The 18466-nt window shown below is 60.3% G+C and overlaps 1 protein-coding gene across 1 annotated transcript in view; it reads left to right on the top strand.

The window, feature by feature from the left end:
- LOC119533928 (SCO-spondin-like) overlaps positions 1-17654 on the top strand; it is a 60753-nt gene extending 43099 nt beyond the window's left edge. The window contains exons 76-107 of the mRNA XM_037835866.1: positions 30-126; positions 223-422; positions 652-818; positions 2042-2199; positions 2406-2626; positions 3245-3286; positions 3465-3620; positions 4181-4390; positions 4624-4791; positions 5616-5747; positions 5926-6172; positions 6428-6583; positions 6684-6730; positions 6923-7267; positions 7649-7816; positions 8402-8532; positions 8793-8923; positions 9224-9270; positions 9539-9826; positions 10312-10470; positions 10607-10723; positions 11176-11314; positions 11448-11650; positions 11912-12039; positions 12174-12316; positions 12429-12475; positions 13362-13582; positions 13920-14015; positions 14135-14195; positions 14475-14605; positions 16100-16250; positions 16755-17654. Of these exons, the coding sequence (XP_037691794.1) occupies positions 30-126; positions 223-422; positions 652-818; positions 2042-2199; positions 2406-2626; positions 3245-3286; positions 3465-3620; positions 4181-4390; positions 4624-4791; positions 5616-5747; positions 5926-6172; positions 6428-6583; positions 6684-6730; positions 6923-7267; positions 7649-7816; positions 8402-8532; positions 8793-8923; positions 9224-9270; positions 9539-9826; positions 10312-10470; positions 10607-10723; positions 11176-11314; positions 11448-11650; positions 11912-12039; positions 12174-12316; positions 12429-12475; positions 13362-13582; positions 13920-14015; positions 14135-14195; positions 14475-14605; positions 16100-16250; positions 16755-16777 (4730 nt within the window). The 3' untranslated portion in view covers positions 16778-17654. The remainder of the gene's footprint in view (positions 1-29; positions 127-222; positions 423-651; positions 819-2041; positions 2200-2405; positions 2627-3244; positions 3287-3464; positions 3621-4180; positions 4391-4623; positions 4792-5615; positions 5748-5925; positions 6173-6427; positions 6584-6683; positions 6731-6922; positions 7268-7648; positions 7817-8401; positions 8533-8792; positions 8924-9223; positions 9271-9538; positions 9827-10311; positions 10471-10606; positions 10724-11175; positions 11315-11447; positions 11651-11911; positions 12040-12173; positions 12317-12428; positions 12476-13361; positions 13583-13919; positions 14016-14134; positions 14196-14474; positions 14606-16099; positions 16251-16754) is intronic.
- Positions 17655-18466: the final 812 nt, after the last annotated feature.

Genomic DNA, 18466 nt, shown 5'->3' with positions numbered 1-18466 from the left:
GGTTCCCACCCCACACTTGTGCCCCTCAGGGATCCCTGAGAACCAGAGCCGGTCAGCAGGGTCTGGGCTCAGCTCCTGGGAGAGCCTGGAACCAGGAGAGGTGGTGACTGGGCCCTGTGACAACTGGTGAGCCAGGAGAGGCCCTGGGGTGGGAGGGTCCGCTGGGCCCACAGTGGCACCCCCAGGGGAGATAGCTTCTGACACCCACTCCCTTGCCCCCAGCACCTGTGTGGCAGGCATGCTGCAGTGCCAGGAGGTGCCCAGCTGCCCAGGCCCCGGGGAGTGGCACACCTGGGGCCCCTGGGAGGCCTGCAGCGTTCCCTGCGGGGGAGGAGAGCAGTTGCGCTCCCGGCGCTGCGCCCGCCCCCCCTGCCCGGGGCCTGCCCGCCAGAGCCGCATGTGCCACACCCAGGTCTGCAAAGGCGAGTACCCAGCTCCACCCTGCCCTTCCCCTCTGGTCTTAGGTTTCAGTTCAATCCTGGACTTTGAGTCCTGACTCAGAGCTGCTTTTTGAGCACTCCCTCCCTCCCTCTATGCAGAGGGGGGTGACTGGGGAAGAAGCCAGGGGTGGGGCCGGGAGAGATGCACAGGAGGAGGCAATGAGGGCGGTGTGGGCGCGGAGCTGGGTCTCGATGCAGGTATTGCCTACAGAGGCCGGCTGCCCTGCTGGGCGTCTCTACCGAGAGTGCCAGCCCGGCGAGGGATGCCCTTTCTCCTGCACCCACCTCACAGAGCAGCTGGACTGCTTCTCTGATGACTGCGAGGAGGGATGCCACTGCCCCGAGGGCACCTTCCAGCACCGTTTGGCCTGTGTCCAGGTCAGAGCCCCCTTTCACCCCAGGAACCCAGGGCTCTTCCCTCCACTCCCCAAGTCCAATACCAGGAAGGACCCCAGGACTAGAGTTTGCACCACTTCCCTTGCAGGCCTTTGCTGCCCCCTGACAGCTCACCCGTTTCTCACATGGCCCTAAGTAAGCAGACAGGCTTGCTAGAGGCATTCAGGGGCTTTTGGTGCCAGCCCGGGAGGGGGCAGGCAGAGTGAGAGCACCGAGGTAGAAGCCCAGGGTGATGTGGCTTCTGGGGTGTCCTGAGAAGGGTGTCCTGGCTCCTGGGGAAAGGGGAGCACCTTCCACCCGTGAATGCTTCCTGGGCCTCTGCTCATCACCAGTGCATCTCACGGGCTCCAAACCCTGGCATGGAAGCCCCTGCAGGGGCTCTGGTGCCTCCCGGCCAAGGGGTTATGATGTGGCTCTGCCAGATTTCTCCTGGTAGAAAAGCATGGATCTGGCCTGGCTCCCGTGGCTCTAGATTTGGGCCCTGGTGCCGGCCCAGCCCCACCTCCTCGTCCTTGGCCCTGAGGCTCTGGGGGCTCTTCACTGCCCGCCTTTCCCCTTGGCACTTCTGGGGAATGCATCCCCTTCACCTTTGCTCCACCTGGCCCCAGACTCCTCTGCCTCCCAGCTCTTGGGTCCAGAAGGCAGGCAGATGCAGATCCACGCCTGCCGGGTTGAGCCTGACAGGTATGCAGGATTCCTTTCCTCCTCGGAAAGTCAGCTTCTCCAGGGCCTCCCCCAGCCACACTTCCAGAATGGCATGGTTGAAAGGGAGCTCCTCATCTTAGTGTAAACAAACACCACTTAGTGGCAATACCCTGAGCCCCAGAGAGGGGGAGGGATGCACCAGGTCCTGCAGAGAGTTAGTGGCAGAGGGGACCACACCAGACCTCTGGACTCCTGGCTGAGTGCTCTCTCTACCCACCACCCCCGCCAAGTTCCTGTTCCTATAAGGGACTGGACTCCTGGCTGTCGTAGGGAAGCCCTGCTCGCAGGAAAGCCGACCCACAGGCAGCACACCTCTCGCGTTCATATACCTGACTCAGACGAACAGTCAAATTTGCTCCCTGAAATCTTCTCAGGGTCCTCCTGTCCCTGTCCCCTCCCCACTTGGTTCTCCCCACCCCACCCCCCTGGCACTGGGTGTGGGGCAGGGGCTGGATCCTGCCGGTGCTGACTGCACTTTCTTCTCTGCTCCTGCCGCCCAGGAGTGCCCCTGTGTGCTGACAGAGTTGCTGCTGCAGGAACTGGGTGCCTCTGGGGACACCACCACCCACCCATCCGTTTTGGGAGAGGGGGGTCAACCTCTTGGGCCTGGAGATGAGCTGGGCTCAGGAAAAACCCTTTATGCAGGTTGCAGCAACTGGTGAGGGGGACGATGAGGATGGGTGGGGTGGCTGGGCAGAGAAGGGGGGGATTTGTGTCAAGGGAGGGGGTTAAAGGGTGAGAGCGTTGGGACAGCGGCCGTGGGCGGGGACGTTGGTCTGCTCTCGTCCCCCTGCCTGACCTGGGCTAACCCTGGCTGGCCCTTCGGGATCTCTTCCCCTGGGTCTGTCGTGCCCTGCCCCCCAGCTCCTGTGCGCACGGGAAGCTGGCCTGCTCTGTGGAAGACTGCTCGGTGGCCGGTGGCTTCAGTCCCTGGAGCACGTGGGGTCAGTGCTCCCGCTCCTGTGGCGGGCTGGGCATCCGCACCCGCAGCCGTCAGTGTGTGCGCCCCGCGCCCTCCCGCGGTGGCCAAGGCTGCCCCGGGCGCCGCCAGGACCTCGAGTACTGCCCCAGCCCGGACTGCCCAGGTGAGGGAAGCGGGCAGGTGGAGGGCAGGGGCGGGGCTAGGAAGGGGGCGGGGCAGGCATCTGGCTGCCTGAATCCCATTCAGTCCCGCTCTTTGTCCTTTTCTGTCTCTGTCCATCCCTGTTGCTTTCTCTGGGTCTGTCTTCCTCCCACCCTCTGGCTCTATGTCTCTTCCATCCAGGTACATTCAGCCAACATTTCTGGAGCTCTTGCCAAATGCATTATACTGTGTGTTGGGGGAGGGAGGTGTGGACCCTGGCCTCGAGCCTAGGGCTCAGCACGTGGTGAGCCCTGGAGATGGTGCCCAGGCAGCGCTCTGGAACAGCAGGGAGGAAAGAGTTCTCCTGGAGGACAACTCTCGGAGGGCTTCATGGAAGAGGCAGCACCTGGGGCAGCCTCGAGGGATGGATAAGGGCGCACTGGAGGGGAAGGAGCACCAGGTGGCAAAGGCCTTGCTGTTCCGGGAAAGTGCTGTGCTTGGGGCCTGGAAGGGCTGTGGGATTTCAGGCCAAGGCAAGGGTTGGACCAGCGGCTACAGGCCTGGAACTCTGGCCATCAGGCTTGTTCTTGATGCACTGCAGGCTTGGAGACTTTGCTGAGCAGGGTTTTCCTTTGCACAGGGGCTGAAGGGGCCACAGAGGAGCCAGTGACGGGCCTTCCAGGTAGCACCAGACTCCCCAGATCCCAGGGTCCTGCCAACCTCCTTCATCCTGGCCCCGGTGCCCCTGCACCTCTTCCACATCATGTCCCTTTGGGAAGAGCAAGCCCAGGGCCTCCCCCCTCCCCATTCCTGCTTCCTGACCCATCAGCAGAGCTCCCCTCTTCTCTTCTCCCCCACAGGCGGATGGGGCCCATGGTCCCCCTGGTCCCCCTGCTCCCGCAGCTGCACAGACCCCGCTCACCCTGCATGGCGCAGCCGCACCCGCCTCTGCCTGGCTAACTGCACCAGCGGGGACACCACAGAGGCACGGCCCTGCAACCTGCCCTCCTGCACAGGTGCCTCTTCTAGCCTTGACCTCTGACCCTGACCTGAGTCTGAGCCTGACCTTCCACCTCCAACCTCAACAACTGACCCCAGACAACTCATTCTAACCCCCAGCCACAGAGTCCAATCCCTGAACTCCCCGCATATAACACCCCTAAAGCTAATACTGATTTCCAACTGACATCTAATCACGAATCCGTTTTTACTCTGGCACTCGGCCCTCTCTGCCAACACCAACAGCTGCTGGGAAGTCCTGCCAGCTTCCAGCACATCCCTCGGTCCTCACTCATGTGTGTTTTGAACACTCTCCCACAACATCCCATTCAAATCCCTCTGTAATCCCATGAATCGCGGATGACTGTCCCTTTATGAAAAAAGGGGAAACTGAGGCCTGGTTACCAAAGCCACACACTTAACCAGTAAATCGAATCCATAACTGGAACCCAAAGATGTGGATGGGGGTTGTAGCTGGCTCCCGCAGAGGGGTCTGCATTGGAGCCAGGGAGAAGGGGAGAAAAGGAGGCAGGTTCCACGCAGGTGGGGCTGGCCCCAGCTCCGTTTCAATCCACAGAGCTGCCCCTATGCCCCGGCCCCGGCTGCGTGGCCGGCAACTGTTCCTGGACAGCCTGGGCCCCCTGGGAACCTTGCTCCCGCAGCTGTGGGGTAGGGCAGCAGCGCCGCCTGCGGGCATACCGCCCACCGGGACCTGGCGGGCACTGGTGCCCTGACATCCTTACTGCTTACCAGGAGTGCCGCTTCTGCAACCTGCGTGCTTGCCCAGGTGAGGTGCTGGTGAGGACCGGGGTGAGAACACCCTGGCTTACCCTTCTCGGCCCCACTCCGCAGAAGGCCCTGGCATCAGTGCCCTCTCCCGGGCACCCCAGCCTCTGCCGCATCCCAGCAGTCCTCAGGCATGTCCCTTGCTCGCACAGGACGGTGCCTGGGGCTAGTAGGGTATGTGGGGCCTCTGTGCCCAAGCCGGGACCCTCACGTGCCGGTCTCTTTCCCACGCAGTGCCTGGTGGCTGGTCCCGCTGGAGCCCCTGGTCCTGGTGTGACCGCAGCTGTGGTGGGGGCCAATCCCTGAGGAGCCGCAGCTGCTCTAGCCCCCCACCCAAGAACGGGGGTGCCCCCTGTGCTGGGGAGAGGCACCACGCACGGCTCTGCAACCCCATGCCTTGTGGTAGGATGATGGTGACAACCCTCATCCCTCCTGGGTTCTGCACATTGCAAGGCTCTCACCACCCTACATCTAACCCCATCTCACAACATGGGATCCCATTCCCAGCCCACAGGGATTGGGGACCCCCGGGGTCAGGGGCTGGAGCTCAGCCCCGGGCAGGGACTCCCTGTGGTGTGTCTGTCCTCCGTGCTGTGGGCCCAGAGAGGAGCTGCCGGAAGCCACCCTGCTGCCACCCCTACTCCTGGCCTTCTGACCCTTTTCTTCCCCCCAACCTCCTGGAACAGAACTCGTTCTCTCAGCTTTCCCCTCTCCAGTTCCTGAAGAACCACGCAGCCCTGTCAAGACTGTCTCCCACCCCTTGCCCCCACGCTTCGGCTCCTTCTCTGTTGGTCCTTCTGAGCTCACCCAACCCCACGGTCCTTGGTTACTCTGGGGAAGTTGCTGCCAGGGCCCCCACACCTGTTAGGAAAGCCCCGTCCACCTTGCTCACCCTCACCCCTCTCTTGATTAACACAAGGAGGCACATAGGTGACGTTTGCTCTGTAGACACACAAATTCAGTCCAGTTCAACAAACGTGTCGGGTGCCGGGCTAGGTGCTTCCCTGGGAACTCACAGGCCACGAGAGAGAAACGCAGTCTACTTAGAGTGTCCTGATCCCAGGGTCCCCCCTGCTCCCCTTTGTTTCCATGGGTAGCCACATGGGGCAAGAGGACAGGCCCTGGAGCTTCACAGATGTGAGAGTGGAAGCCGATGTGGGGGTGAGGGGTGGTTTGAACCCTGGGGCTCAGGTCCCTTTTGACTCTGGTCCTCCCCACCCGCTCAGAGGAGGGCTGCCCGGATGGGATGGAGGTTGTAGCCTGTGCCAACCGCTGCCCACGCCGCTGCTCAGAACTCCAGGAAGGAATCATGTGTCAGGACGACCAGGCCTGCCAGCAGGGCTGCCGCTGCTCTGAGGGTAGGGGTGGTGTGCCGTGGGGTGGGGGTGGCATGGGGGATACCCTGTGTTGTCCCCCTGGAGATGGCCCAGTCCCACAGGCATGTTGGGAAGACTCAGTGCGAGGCAGGGCGGAGGGAACTAGGGTGCCAGCACCAGCTCTCGAGGGCCACCTCACAGGATGCGGCCCTCCCCGCAGGGTTCCTGGAACAGGATGGCAGCTGTGTGCCAATCGGACACTGTGAGTGCACGGATGCCCAGGGGCACAGCTGGGCCCCGGGGAGCCAGCACCAGCAGGCCTGCAACAACTGCACATGCCAGGCGGGGCAGCTCTCCTGCACAGCTCAGCCCTGCCCGCCTCCCGCCCACTGTGCCTGGAGCCGCTGGTCAGCCTGGAGTCCCTGCAGCCGCTCCTGCGGGCCTGGAGGGCAGCAGAGCCGCTTCCGGTATGGGGCAGGGCTAGACGGCACCCATCCCCACCCCTGGGTCTCCCTCCACCTGGATAAGGTCACTAGGTCACCTCTCCCTGTCTAACATGGTTCCTGGATCCTGCTCCCCATGACTGACTTTGCAACCACCCAGCCACCAGCTCCAGCATTTGTCCCTAATTATCTTTGTCTTTCCTCTGCTACCCTCTGTGTCCACCCAGGGGTTTTCCCATTGGGGTGTCTCACAACTTCTCCACCCCTGACCCCTCCCAGATCCTCCACGTCGGGCTCATGGGTCCCCGAGTGTCGAGAGGAACAGTCACAGAGCCAGCCCTGCCCTGGGCAGCCCCCATGCCCACCCCTGTGCCTGCAGGGTACCCGCCTCCGCTCCCTGGGGGACAGCTGGCTGCAGGGAGAGTGCCAGCAGTGGTGAGCGCAGGGGCAGGGGCAGGGACAGGGGTGGCTGCGACTGTCTTGGGTTGGGGGGAGACTCCAGCAATGTCCCTGAGCCTGGGTCTCTGCTCCACAGCTCCTGTACCCCGGAGGGCGTGATGTGCGAAGACACCAAGTGTGCAGGTCTGAGATTTCACCCTGACCCCCAGCCCCAGCCCACCCACCTGCCTCAGGCCTTGCCTCTCATCTGCTCTGTGTCCCACAGTTCCCTCCCATCCAGCTGGCACCCTGTATGCCACAAATGTCCCAATCCCAACCCCAGAGCCTTGGCACCCTCTGACCTCTCTGCCCTCTGCCCTCTCCACCCTCCTGCAGGGCCCGGGGCCTGGGCACCATGGTCTCCCTGGTCTGACTGCCCTGTCTCCTGTGGAGGTGGAAGCCAGCTCCGCACTCGGGCCTGCGTGGCCCCGGCCCCTCAGCACGGGGACCCACCCTGCCAGGGCCCCAACACCCAGACCCAGGGCTGTGGGCAGCAGCCGTGCCTGGGGTTGCTGGAGGCCTGTTCCTGGGGACCATGGGGGTCCTGCTCCCGGAGCTGCGGCCCAGGCCTGGCCTCCCGCAGTGGGTCCTGCCCCTGCCTGCCACTCGAGCCAGAGCCCGGCTGCAATGGTACCTTCCTCCCCCTGGACACCCAGGCCTGCTACCTCGGGCCCTGCCTGGGTGAGTGTGCATGGGAAGTGCAGACCCCCACCCCTCATTTTCTCACCCTGAGAAAATTCAGGAACCAATGTATGTTTTCCCAACCCCACCCCCCACCCCCACCACTACCCCCCACCCCCCAATAGAGTTTTCGGTTTGTTCCTTTCCATTCCTCTTCCCACCATCTCTGCTTTAGAGACTTTTGAGATGCGACCCTCGTGGCTGGGTGAGAAAGCAAATCCAACCTGTTGGGTCCCCTCTTGCCCTTTTCCTGTGCAGGGCCTTGGCTAGGGCTGGGCAAAGGCCCAGAAGCTGGGATGAGAGGGGAGGGTGGGTAGGAAGAGGCTGGGGGAGTCCAGAGAAGGCCCCTGGCTGACGTCCCCCACCCCACCTCATCCCTAGAGGAGTGCATGTGGAGCAGCTGGAGCAGCTGGACGAGGTGCTCCTGCCAGGTTCTGGTCCAGCAGCGGTACCGACACCAGGGCCCAGCCCCCGGGCAGGGTGGAGAGGGCACCCCCTGCACACGTCTGGACGGCCATTTCCGGCCTTGCCTCATCGGCAACTGCTCTGGTGAGATGCCAGGAGCAAGGAGGCAGGGGAGCTGAGCAGGGCTAGGGGCCTCTGAGGGTCCTCACCATGTCTCCCAGCTCCCCTCGGAGCAGACCTCCAGTGCCCACCAAGCTGCCTGCACTGACCTCTGCCCTCGGTGGCCCACAGTTACTCCCCCTGCCCCACTGCTCAGCTACTTTCTCATCCCAGCTTTTCTCCCCAAAGCGTGCCTTCAGCATGGATTTTTCCCTCTTTGCAACTTCTTATCCCAGCTGTAGCTTCGTCCCTTCTCTGCCCCTCTGTCTCCCATCTGCCAATCCCTGGGGCACCTGGTTCTCCAAGGCCCAAACTGTCCTTCCCTGGAGGCATCCAACAAGGGCTGGGTGGGTGCTGGAGGGGGGTGACTCTCTTCTGGGTCCTTAGGTGCAGCCGAGGACCAGTCCCCCCTCCTCCCTATGGGCAGCAGTGGGCTTGCACTTACTGGGTGACCCCAAGGGGCCTTGGTGGGACCACCTAGTATGTGCTCTGGGATGGGTGGGGCAGGAGGGAGGAGGGTGTGTCCGGGCCACTCCCCTCAGCTTACCCGCCTCCTCCCCCCACCCCCAGGGGACAGCTGCCCGCCTCCCTTTGAGTTCCAGGCCTGTGGGTCCCCCTGCACTGGGCTCTGCGCCACACACCAGCACCATCAGCTCTGCCAGGACCTGCCTCCCTGCCAGCCTGGCTGCTACTGTCCCCAGGTGAGGGGGGCAGGACAGGAGAAGGGGAGTCCTCTGTCCACGCTCCCACGTCAGATGGGTAAAGTTTGAATCTCCTGCTCCCCTCCACGGCACTGATGTCCTCCAAACCCCTCGTACTTGGTGCCTCCCAGCAGGTGCATTCACCCACTCACTGGCTCTGCATGACGCCCGTGCACCTGCTTGGGGCCAGGTGCGGTGCTAGACATGAGGGCTAGAGGTGACCCAGGTTCAGCCCCATCCCTGCCTCTTCCTCCATGCAGGGACTGCTGGAGCAGGCTGGCGGCTGCGTTCCCCCAGAGCAGTGTAACTGTCTGCACATTTTGGGAGAGGGAGCTGGGGCCGTCCTGGCCCTGGCCCCAGGGGAACGCCTGCAGCTGGGCTGTAAGGAGTGGTGAGTGACAACGGGGAAGGGGTCAGCAGCACCAGGGGGCTGGGGACAGGGAGCACTCAGGAGTGGGGTGAGTGAGGGGAGAATGGGGTACAGGCATGGGGAGGGCAGCCAGGGGCAGAGAAGGCCAAGCCAGGCCCCCCAGGCCCAGCCCCAGCACCCAGAGGGCCGCTTGACCTTGCAATCCCTTCCTCCTGCTGAAGTGAGCCCAAAGCTCAGGTTACCCCAACATGAGCCTGCCCCAGCACCACTCCGGGCTGGGTCCTGCCTCCCAAGCCCACCCCTGACCTCGCCCTCCCACAGCGAATGCCAGCGCGGGGAGCTGCATTGCACCAGCCGTGGCTGCCAAGGTAACCCTGGCCCAGCGAGGCCAACTGGCCCCTTTGCCTGGGACCGAGGGCTTCTGGGACGTGGAACTGTCAGGGCTAAATCCAGGCCAGTCCTAGACCAACAGGGAAGGTGGGTCACCCTGCAGTGGCCTGCCTACCCCTCCTCCAGCCTTTCCTGCGTGTGCCATTTCCTGGGTCATAAGCCGTGCCCCCTCCTTCCCTTCCCGCTGGGGTCGCTGGGCCTGGGGGAGGGTCGCTGAGAAGGCTCCCCACCCACTGCCTTTCCCAGGGCTCCTTCCTCTGAGTGGCTGGTCCGAGTGGTCGCCCTGTGGGCCCTGCCTGCCCCCCAGCACCCTGGCCCCTGCCTCAAGGACTGTCCTACGGGGGCGCTGGCCCCAGGACCTGGCCCATCTCTCCCCCACCTCGGCCCCCTCGGCCCCCCTGCTGGTTTCAGAGCAGTACCGCCACCGCCTCTGTTTGGACCCTGAGACAGGGGGGCCCTGGGCCGGGGACCCTCACCTCTGCACTGCACCCCTCAGCCAGCAACGCCTCTGCCCCGACCCTCGAGCCTGCCATGGTAATGGGGTGGGGGGTGGCAGGGAGGTAAACAGGAAGGAGAGGGGCCTGGAATAGGGGCAGGAAGGGAGCCTGGCCAGGTGGTGCTTCTCAGGGACCAGGCAGTTATCTGATGCCCTGCTCACCTCCAGGGCTTGCTGGGTTTGAGCTGGGGTTTCAGCCAGCAACGCCTCTGCCCCGACCCTCGAGCCTGCCATGGTAATGGGGTGGGGGATGGCAGGGAGGTAAACAGGAAGGAGAGGGGCCTGGAATAGGGGCAGGAAGGGAGCCTGGCCAGGTGGTGCTTCTCAGGGACCAGGCAGTTATCTGATGTCCTGCTCACCTCCAGGGCTTGCTGGGTTTGAGCTGGGGTTGGGACAGCAGCAGGAAGGATCCAAGCAGCAGGCAGAAAGAAAGAAAGGAGCCCAGGGCAGCCTCAGTATTTGGGGCTGAGGATCGGGAAGGTCAGTGGTCCGTGGGGACTGACTTCCATTTTAACTTCCTCAGACTTATGCCAGTGGAGTCCTTGGGGCCCCTGGACCCCCTGCCAGGTGCCCTGCAGTGGGGGATTCCGGCTGCGCTGGAGAGAGGCAGGGGCTCCCACTGGAGGAGGCTGCCGGGGGCCTTGGGCTCAGACCGAGAGCTGCAACACGGGGCCCTGCGCAGGTAGTCTCATCCCGGCACCCTGAGGAGGGGACAGAGAGTGTGGCCTCTGGCCCTGGAGGCATGCAGTGGAAGGGATGACATTGTCCTGGGGTCCCAAGAGTGTCCCCAACACAGACTCCTACCTTCTGGTCCCCAGGGGAGAGCTGTGAGGCCCGGGAGACTGTGCCTACCCTTGACTGTGCCAACCAGTGCCCTCGAAGCTGTGCTGACCTCTGGGAGCACGTGCAGTGTCTGCAGGGACCCTGCCGCCCAGGTGGGCCGGGCCTGGGATGCAGGGGCTCTAAGACCAGGCCTGGCCTCTGTCACTGCCCTCATACGCTCCTTCCTCCTGCTCCCAGAGAGAGACTGCATGATCCTGGGGGAAGAGGAGGTCAGACTGCCAGCTTGTGAGATAGAGGGCAGGAAAGTGGGTCCACAGGTCAGGCCCCGGGTCCTGCATATAGTTAGCCTTCGTCAAGACAAGCTGTATCCATGAAAACACTGGAAAGAGGAAAACAGTCCAAGCAGCCTCCAGGGCTCGTGGGGTGGAGGCCACCGCAGGACTGGCTACAGTGGGCCCTTCCTGTGGATGGGCAGTGGGGGATGTTGTGGACACAGGTGACGGGGACCTCTGTGCCAGCCTAAGGGATTGGACTTGCTCTGTTTGCCAGAGGGATCCAGCGTGTGGGCCCTGTCCCAGCACTGTTTGTCCTCCCCACCCCCCAGGCTGCCGCTGTCCCCCTGGCCAACTGCTACAGGACGGGCACTGTGTGCCCATCTCCTCTTGCCGCTGTGGCCTCCCCAGGCACAATGCTTCATGGGAGCTGGCCCCGGCTGAGGTGCTGCAGCTGGGCTGCAAAAACTGGTATGGCTGCCCACTGGGAGACCCGGGGCCTGTGGGCTGGGAGGCTTGGGGAAGGTCAGGGCTTGAGGGACTTGCTGGGGAGTGAGGATTCTGGTCACCTAGACGCTGGTGACCTCCACACCCCTGTTCACAGCACCTGCATCAATGGGTCCCTGGCATGCCTGACCCGTGAGTGCCCAGTCCTTGGGCCTTGGTCAGCATGGAGCAATTGCTCAGTGCCCTGTGGCGGAGGCACGATGGAGCGACGTCGGAGCTGCGAGGAGGGTCCCTGGGGGGCACTGTGCCAGGCCCAGGACAAAGAGCAGTGGCAGGAATGCAACCCGCAGCCCTGCCCCGGTGAGTACCCAGGGGTGGCAGGGGCCTGACCTTCCCTCATGGCTGCTGCACCCAGGCTCCCATCCTGCCTGGCTTTCACCAGGGTTCCCACGCAGTGCCCTGTGGGCACGTGGACTGAGGGAAGACTGCAGAGCCAGCTGTGGGGACAGAGGTCGTGAGAGGAGGTGCATCCTCAGGCAACCCCTCCCCTGTGACTCCAGAGGACGCCAGGTCCCTTACTCTCCCTTACATGCCGCCCTCTCTCTGTGTGCTCTCCCCCAGAGTGCCCCCCTGGACAGGCACTCACCACCTGTGCCACCTCATGCCCGCACCTCTGCTCTCATCTGCAGCCTGGCACCCTCTGTGTGCAGGAGACCTGCCAGCTCGGCTGTGGCTGCCCTGGAGGGCAGGTAGGTCTGGGAATGCTGTGACCTGACCCCCTGCCTGGGGGAAGCAGCAGGGAGAGACCTCGACATGCCAGGGGAGAAGGGATGGGAAGGAAAAAGGTGGGGTCCTAGCATAACTGGAGCCTGCCCTGCCTTAGCTGCTGTACAATGGCACGTGTGTGCCCCCTGCCGAGTGCCCCTGCACCCAGATCTCTCTGCCTTGGGGCCTCACCCTGACCCTTGAGGAGCAGGCCCGGGAGCTGCCTCCAGAGACTGTACTCACCTGGAACTGCACCCGCTGGTGAGGGATGAGGAGTGGGGTGGAGGAAGGATCAATGAGAATGGGGGTGGGGAGAGGAGGGGATAAGTAAGAGGGGGTGGGAGGCATCTGAACGTGTGGTTCTGTCTTCCAGTGTCTGCCAAGATGGAGCCTTCAACTGTTCCCTCACTGGCTGTCAGGGTGAGTCGTGGGCTGTCCATACCCCTGCTGCCCCCATCCCCCAAAGCTGAGGTTGGGGCCGGCCCTGATGAGGTGACAGGGCCCTGCTCAAGTCCAACCCATGGCCAAGTCAAAGGCTGCCTCCTTCAGGAAGCCCCCTCCCCTGTGTCCACACTGACTTCTCCCTGATGAGCCCTCACCCCCACTGCCAAGCGTGCCCTGGACACTCAAAGTGGTCCATCCTACATCGTTAGGGACACTTCCCAGGTGTGCTGTGTGTGTACTGAGACGGGTTCTGAGCAATACTGGAAAGAAGTTTCTTCTCCAGCAGATGAGGGAACTGAGGTCCAGCGGAGTGAGCTGAGACCAGGACCCCTGGCTGACAGTTCCCTGCCTGGGGGTGTTTGCCCTGTGCAGTGCTGCCTCTGTCTGAGGAAGAGCCACAGATCTTTGCTAAGGGTCCACTGTGTGCCCAGTTCTGCCACGCTGGGCTTGGTGTGGATTTCTGAAATATGGCATGGCTAAGATACACAAGGCTCGCCACCCAGAACAGTTAGACCTGAGATAGTATCTCTCTCCTGGGCAGCAAGTACACAGACAGGATGTGAACTAGGATCCCAGAATGGGAGAGATCAAAGCAGGCAGGATTGGTCAGGAGAGGCTTCCTGGAGGAGGTGACACCTGAGGTTGGCCCAGGTAGTATTTGAGGAGGTGGGTAAGCATGGACAGGAAGGAGACTTGCCTGAGCAAAGAGGTGGGGTCCGAGGGTTGAAGTCAGGAGCTGACTGGAACAGAGGAGGCAGCGCCCCAGCAGGAGAGGAGGGACGGGAGGAGAGTAGGAGAGGGAAGAACTGAGGCTGGATCCGGGGCTGACCTGAGCACTGAGGTCGGTGGTCTTCCCTGGCAGAGTGCCCTCCAGGGGAAACGTGGCAGCACGTGGCCCCTGGGGAGCTGGGGCCGTGTGAGCGGACGTGCCGGGAGCTGAACACCCCAGAGGCTTCTCAGAGCAACTGCAGTGCGGGGCGCGCCCCAAGCTGCATGTGCCAGAGCGGGCACTTCCGCAGCCAGGCAGGCCCCTGTGTGCCCGCGGACCGCTGCGAATGCTGGCACCACGGGCGTCCCCACCTGGTGAGACTCCTCCCCCTGCTGCCACCCACCCCTTCCTAACCTCGGCCTCCCTAACTAATGAGACTCCACTGGCTCCTCCCCCCAGCTCCGTGGCCCCGCTGCAGGGGCCTGGGCTCCGCCCCTGCACTGGATTGGACCCGCCCCCACCCCGCCCGCGGCTCCAGCCCCAGCGGTCCCTCTCCCCTCCTGAAATGTTAACCCAGCTCCGGTCCCAGTCAGTTGCCCTGGCAGGGAGCTCCCAGGTTGGGTTCAGAGATCGGGGCGTTGTTATAGGAGAGTCTATAGGGATCTCTGTAAGTCTTCAGGGATCAAGAGGAGTGTCCCTTCCTCCCTCCAGCCTGGATCCGACTGGCAGGAGAACTGTGAGAGCTGCCGCTGCCTTGGTGGGAGGAATGTCTGCACCCAGCAGTGCCCCCTCCTCACCTGTGCTCAGGTACCCACCCGCAGCCCTGCTCCCTCCTCAAGGCTGGCCTTATGGCCATTGGGCAGGCAGTGCCTTGTCATGGGGAGCTGGGGCCATCCTCCTGAGGTCAGGGCCTGCTCCCTTCGCAGGGTGAAGTGAAGGTGCAGGAGCCGGGGAGCTGCTGCCCCACTTGCCGCCAGGAGACTTTGGGTACAGAGGGGGACCTGGGGCACCTCCCACCTTGCCTTCTCCCAAACTGTACCCATGCCTGTCCCAGGAGTCTTTACAGCTTGGCCTATACCCTCCTGCACCAGGCCTGCTCACCAGGGCCTACATCTTAGTGCCTGGCCAGCCCCCACCCCTGACACATGCTCCCTACAGACCCAGTCTCCGTCCCCCTCACAAAGAGTCCCTTCAGCCACAGCCTTCTCTCTCTGTCCTCCCTCCACCTCTCCCACACTCACCTGCACCTGCCCCACTCCCCCACAGAGGAGCAGTCACCCTCCTGCCAGCACCTCACGGAGCTTCGCAACCTCACCAAGGGCCCCTGCTACCTGGACCAGGTAGAAGTCAGCTACTGCAGTGGGCACTGCCCATCCAGCACCGACGTCATGCCTGAGGTGAGCAAGGGGGCTGCTGTCAGGCCCAGGGGAGGCCGGGCAGCCAATGCCTCCTGGGGGCTCTGAGCCTAGAACCTGGGTAAAACCCAGAGGGCATGAGAGGACACAGCCGATCCTCAGGGAGCTCACAGTTGGGAATATGGACAATAAGAGGCATGGGTGAGTTTCCACTGAGGTGGAGGCCTAGACTGCTGGTTGGTCCAGAGACCCTCAGCTGGGTTTGGGCTCTAGAGCCCTGATGCATGCTACTGACCCAGGGAGGTCTTCCCCTGCTTCTCCCTGCTGTGAACAGAACTCAGCTCCTGTTGCATGCTCCTCTGCCCCACTGCACCCCTCAAGCCTAACAAACCAGGGCACCAACGAAGAAAGATATTACGGAGCTAGTTTAGACTAAGATTAGGAACCCACTGTACAAGTGAAAACTCTTAAGGGATAGGTTTTTCCCAGACATTTCCCAGCAGAGTTTATAAGCCTGCGCCAGAAGGCTGACTCTGAGTCTTGAGGAGGCTGTGACCAGCTCTGTCCACCCGCAGCTCTGCTTTTGTTCTCCTCTGCACCCAGAAGGCCTAGCCCTGCCCGTGGTTAGGATCTCTTCGTGGGCTCTGGTGCCCACCCTGCTTCCCCCACCCCTGTGCCTCCAGAACCCAGCTGTAGCTCTGCCTGCCAGGTCCTCTCTTCATCGCTGCCCAGAAGGGAGCCTTGGCTCCAGGCCTGGCCTGGTGTTGCTTTTCACTCTGTAGCTACCAGGGCTACCTGCTCCTGGAAGCCAACAGTGCTTTCCTACCTGGTCTCCAAAGGTGCTGCCCCCAACCCTCCACTACTCCGTTGCTGCCCTGGGTGCTTCCTGTACCTCCTGGAGAATCTGTTCACAAATCACTTGTGGAATGTTCAAAACATAGGGCGAGGAAAAATAAAGTAGTTCAGGGAATATTTCTAGGAAGGGAAACTGAGTGATAGTGGGATAGGAATTGGAGGGAGTTTTTTTTTTTCACCAAATACCCTTTGAACTTTTTGAACTTTGTGTTATGTGAATGTATTGCCTATTTTAAAAATAAAATTATAAATATAATTACACATAAAATTAAAACATTCAGTGGGACTACAGAAAGAGGGATCTGGAGTTTTTTCTCTACTTGGGAGGGAGAACTCACTTTGTATTTAAGGTTAGAAATGTGCAGTCTAGGGCTCAAGTATTTGCAGTTTCATATACTACTCTTGTCTATCTATAAGCCCCTTGGGATAGAGACAGCATCTTCTCCACCTTCCCTCAGGATGCTGTGATAAGCACATTAAAGACAGGTGGTTGGACTTTCTGACCGGCAGGGGCTAGAGTGAGGAGGTGGGCTTCTTGGAGAAGGAGGGCTTGGTGGTGGTGTCGTCGCAGGCCTGCTCCCCTCTGGCCTCCTGCTTGGCGAGGAGTGGGGATCCGGCGCTCCCTCTGCCCCAGCCCCTCTTGTCAGGGAAAGGCCAGCTCAGCCGCCCTCTCTCGCCCAGGAGCCCTACCTGCAAAGCCAGTGTGACTGCTGTAGCTACCGCCTGGACCCCGAGAGCCCGGTGAGGGTCCTGCACCTGCGCTGTCCGGGCGGCCACACCGAGCCCGCGGTGCTGCCGGTCATCCACAGCTGCCAGTGCCGCGCCTGCCAGGGTGAGTCTGGGCGGGGCTCCGGGGCCGCGGGTTCGAGCCAGGCCCCCGGGAAAGCACGCATCCCTTTCTCTCTTGAATCCTTCCGATCCACTCCCTTTCCCTTCCCAGCATTCCCGTTCCTTTCATCTCCAATCATACCTACAAGCTTGGGTGACTGGAGTAAATCATATCGCAGCTCAGCTGAGCCTCCATTACCTCACCTGTAAAAGCGCACGGCACCAACTGCCTAGGTTGTTGTGAGGACTTGGTGAGAAAGCACGTTTCCTGCTAAGTCCCCGGAGTATATGATAACTTGAGGCCACACTGTGGCGGGTGCGGGAGAAAAGAGACCAACATGGCGCCCACGTGCAGGCTGGAGCGCCCGGGGGAGTGCACGTCGGCTCTGCGGTGCTCCCTGGCACCTCTTCCGTCCCTCTTCTGCCAGTTTGCTCCGCTGCCCTCCCCTTTTCCGCCCCGTGGCTTCCCGCTCCTGATGGTAGCCCATCTCCGTCCTCTTGTCCCCAGGAGGTGATTTCTCAAAGCGCTGAAGGGCTGCCCTGGATGAGTCCAAATCCCTCCTGGGGTCGGCGGGCGCCGTGTGGAGCATCCGGACCTGTCGGCAGCACCGAGCACCTCCTCCCACAATCACCCACGTTCCCTGACATTAGCATTATCCCAAATAAAGTGGCATTGGCAGCAAGTCCGTGTGTAGAATCTCCCTCCTGGGGCCCAGAGGGGAAAGGGAGGAAGGGTGGGCTGAGCCCAGGACTGGATCTGCAGAAGGACTAAGTTTCCAGGGCATCCTCTGGGAATGCCATGGTCTGGCTGGTGAACTTGGGCAAGTGACTTCCCATATCTGAGCCTCAGTTTCCTCATCTAACATTTGGAATATAAGTCTAAGGACCTCTTGTATTAGACATCTCTAGTGCCCCCAGGTCACAGCCCCTCCACCCACCTGATTTCAACTGCAACTGTGATGGCCAGTTCCCAGCAAGCTCAGACTGGCGCTGCCATCTGCTTCTCCCCCTCCTTTATTTTCTTAAATAGCTTTATTGAAGTATAATTTACATTCCACATTTACCCATTTCATGTGTGCAAGACAATGACGTGTATGCATTATAAATATACAAAGTTGTGCAAACATCACCTCAATCTGGTTTTAGAATATTCCATCACCTAAAAAAAGATCCTTTGTGAACATTTGCAATCAGTCCTTGCCACCTTCAGCCCAGGAAACCACTAAATTGCTTCATATCTCTCTATATTTGCCTTTTTCTGGACATTTCATATCAGTTCCTGGTTTCTTTCAATTAACATATTGATTTTTTTTTAATTCAGTTTTATTGAAATATATTCACAAACCATACAGTCATCCATGGTATACAATCAACTGTTCACAGTATGATCATATAGTTATGCGTTCATCACCACAATCTATTTCTGAACATTTTCCTTACATCAGAAAGAATCAGAATAAGAATAAAAAATAAAAGTGAAAAGAGAATACCCAAACCATCCCCCCATCCCACCCTAACATATTGATTTTTATGTTCATCCATATTATAGCTTCTATCAGTTTTGTTTGTTTTGTTTTGTTTTGTTACCTTTTATGGCAGAAATAGTATTCCATTGTATGGATATACTACACCTTGTCTAGCCATTCACCAATTGATGGACATTTGGGTTGTTTCCTTTTTTACTTTTTTTTTTTAATATTAATAAAGTTGCCATGAACATTCTCATACAAGTATTTGTGTGGACATATTTTTCATTTCTTTTGGATATGGGAGTGGAATTGCTGGTCACATGGTAAGTTTATGTTTAACTTTCAAAGAAAATGCCAAACTGCTTTTCAAAGTGGCTTCACCATTTTATATTCCCACCAGCAATGTATGAGGGTTACAGTTTCTCCACACCCTCTCCAACACTTGTTACCATCTTTTTTATTACAGCCATTCAGTGGATGTGAAGTGGTATCTCATTGTGAGTTCAATTTGCATTTCCTTAGTGGCTAATCATGTTGAGCTTTTTTTTTTCCTAATTATTTGACATTGTATATTTTCAAGTTTCTTTTTGATTTCTGTCTAGGGCATCTCTAACCCAGAGAGTCTGCATGGCCTTTGCACAGCATTACAAGAGCTGAGAAAGTAGAAGTAATGCCTCTGGGAACAACCCTCAACTCCTGGGGATGGGAGTCTGCAGATAAATGCTTCAGCCTCCCATCATTCAAGCAGAGG

Source organism: Choloepus didactylus, chromosome 5 (assembly GCF_015220235.1).
Source record: "Choloepus didactylus isolate mChoDid1 chromosome 5, mChoDid1.pri, whole genome shotgun sequence".
NCBI lineage: Eukaryota > Metazoa > Chordata > Mammalia > Pilosa > Megalonychidae > Choloepus > Choloepus didactylus.
The sequence above is the reverse complement of the archived record's forward strand: the minus strand, read 5'-3'. Positions and strand labels throughout refer to the sequence as shown.